At 49.7% G+C, this 2121-nt stretch overlaps 1 protein-coding gene across 1 annotated transcript; it reads right to left on the bottom strand.

Annotated features, from left to right (window-relative positions):
• Positions 1-346: 346 nt before the first annotated feature.
• On the bottom strand, positions 347-1710 carry PWWP4 (PWWP domain containing 4; the record flags this gene model as incomplete). Its single annotated transcript, XM_081222183.1, is given in 4 exon segments — positions 347-579; positions 582-822; positions 826-1110; positions 1114-1710. Coding segments are annotated over 4 exon segments (1356 nt in total).
• Positions 1711-2121: the final 411 nt, after the last annotated feature.

Genomic DNA, 2121 nt, shown 5'->3' with positions numbered 1-2121 from the left:
CTGATTCAGAGCTTTTTCACATAATAAAAGAATGTGTGTCCTCTTTTAAAATATGAAGTATAGTCAAAAGCCCTGTCATGAAAATATCTGGAAAATTACACATCTGGGAAAGTAGCGGGAAGTACAGCTGTTTGCAATATTTTAACAAACTAGTGGTGTGAGGGGTTTGGGAACAAGAAATGATGATGACCATGCCACCCACAAACTCTAGAGGTGGATCCAGAATGAATTCAGCGTGTTCCCAAGGCCTTGGATTTCCGGAAGGAGTGGAAGGATCATGCTGTTCAGACAGGAAGGGATTCTTACTAACGGTCTCCTGGGTGAGGTGTTGGGCGCAGGCGGGGAGTTACTTAGCTCTGCCTCTCCTTGCTAATCTCTTTCTCATTTCCTTTAATATATTTTTATCAAACAGTTCTTTTTCCCGGTAATGCACAGGTGGCCCTTGCAGGTACTTGGCTTCTGCCTCTTTGTTCTTTAATCCATCCAGTGCAGCAACTGAACAAATGATTGCTTCTGGCAGAACTTCCAGAACAAAACTCACTTTGTCATCTCTCGTCAGAGCCAGCACTTTGTTGTCTGTTTGTAGATTTCTTGTAAATGTCTTACCACTGCATCCAACTGATCTTCGTCCTCCAGGTGTGTTTCAACACAGATCACGTACCTGTGTGAATTCAGAAATGATGCCAACCACCTGGACTGTTTCCTGCCTTTGACAATGTCCAGAAGATGGGGGTCAGCCCCCTTTCTTTTCATGATGAACTCCACTAGCTTCTGGTTGGCTTGGTCCCGAGTGGCCCTCATCCGGTCAGAGAGGATTTTCTTTTAGGGCCTCTTCCCACCCACGGAGGTCTCCTCCTCAGAATCTTCCAGGTCGGCATAATTCACCTTTGGGAACTCAATCTGCAGATCCCCCTCTTGGACGGCTTTCCTCATTGGGTAACTGATGTCAGCAGTGTAATAGTCCAGGAAAGAGCCTGCAAAAGACCCGCGAACGAGTCCTTCTCTGTAGTGGGAAATCAGTGAGAAACACCAGTTCACACTTTGCCCGTACACTTTCCTGGCTCTCTTCATTAGCTTTTCTTTCCCTTTACAATCCAGATGCTTCAAACTTCAAAGAGGAACTCGAATGCTGCTCCTTTCACAGTGTATGTCGGCCTCAATCAAAAGCACCCTGGCAGGCTGCTCGGTTGGGCTGACACTCTTTACCACGGCTGGCCAAAATGGGTGGTTTTGAAATTTAAACCAGACCATCATTCCTCTCTCAATGGGACACGGCTTCTGTGGGAAAGCCATGCTTGTCAGCTGTCCCGCTTCCTTGCCCACACCCTTCTCAGTGGTGCTGGTGGGGTTAATAGCCTTTGAGCCAGCTGAAGGTTGAAGTTCTTGCCGCCCTTCCTCAAACTCTGGGACCTGCAGCTTCCTTTTTCTATTTGCTAGACGGAGTGAATAACGCAGCCTCAGGTTAGGGGCACAGGAGGACGCTGCTGCGCCTTCCAAGCCTGGGTTGCAGGTGCCCTCTCCAGGGTCCTCAACATTCCCGGAGGTGGTAGCACATTCAGGGGAGACAGCCAGGGTCTTTGGGCAGGTGTCGTGTGCCTCTTTTTTCAGAGCCTCGGGCACAGTGAGGATGAAACCTGGTGGCAGCGATGGAAGGATGCCTGCACCTTGAGCAGCGGCACCCTCCTCCTTGACTGTGCAAGACAAGGACATAACGCTTGAGGTGTCCCCGTTTTCCTTGCCCTCTTTCTCATGGTCATCTTCTGAAAATGACGGGAAGTTTGGGTACACGCTGGAACTTTGCGAGGACTCTGTTTGCATTTCCCTTGGAATAGGGGTGACGGCTGTGTGCACTTGTGACTTGTCACCATATGGGGCGTCCTCCCTCTCTGAAGTTACCAAGGATGATTTGGGGTTTTTACTTTTCCTAAGACTCCTCGGTAAGTTCCCTCTGGGCTTCTGATACATTTTACGAGGTCGCTTTTGTGGTCCTGTTGGGGACCGTGTCGTGGACTCCGGATCACCCACCACTCTTGCCAGACCTCAATGTGCCCTCTCATTCAGAAGCTCCCAGGCCACTGTAAGAGCGCTTCTGTAGGCCGCTTCCTCTCCCGGGGGGAGACT

The sequence above is a fragment of the Mesoplodon bidens genome (assembly GCF_964165515.1).
Source record: "Mesoplodon bidens genome assembly, chromosome: X".
Lineage (NCBI taxonomy): Eukaryota > Metazoa > Chordata > Mammalia > Artiodactyla > Ziphiidae > Mesoplodon > Mesoplodon bidens.
This window is presented reverse-complemented; position numbering and strand designations above follow the sequence as displayed.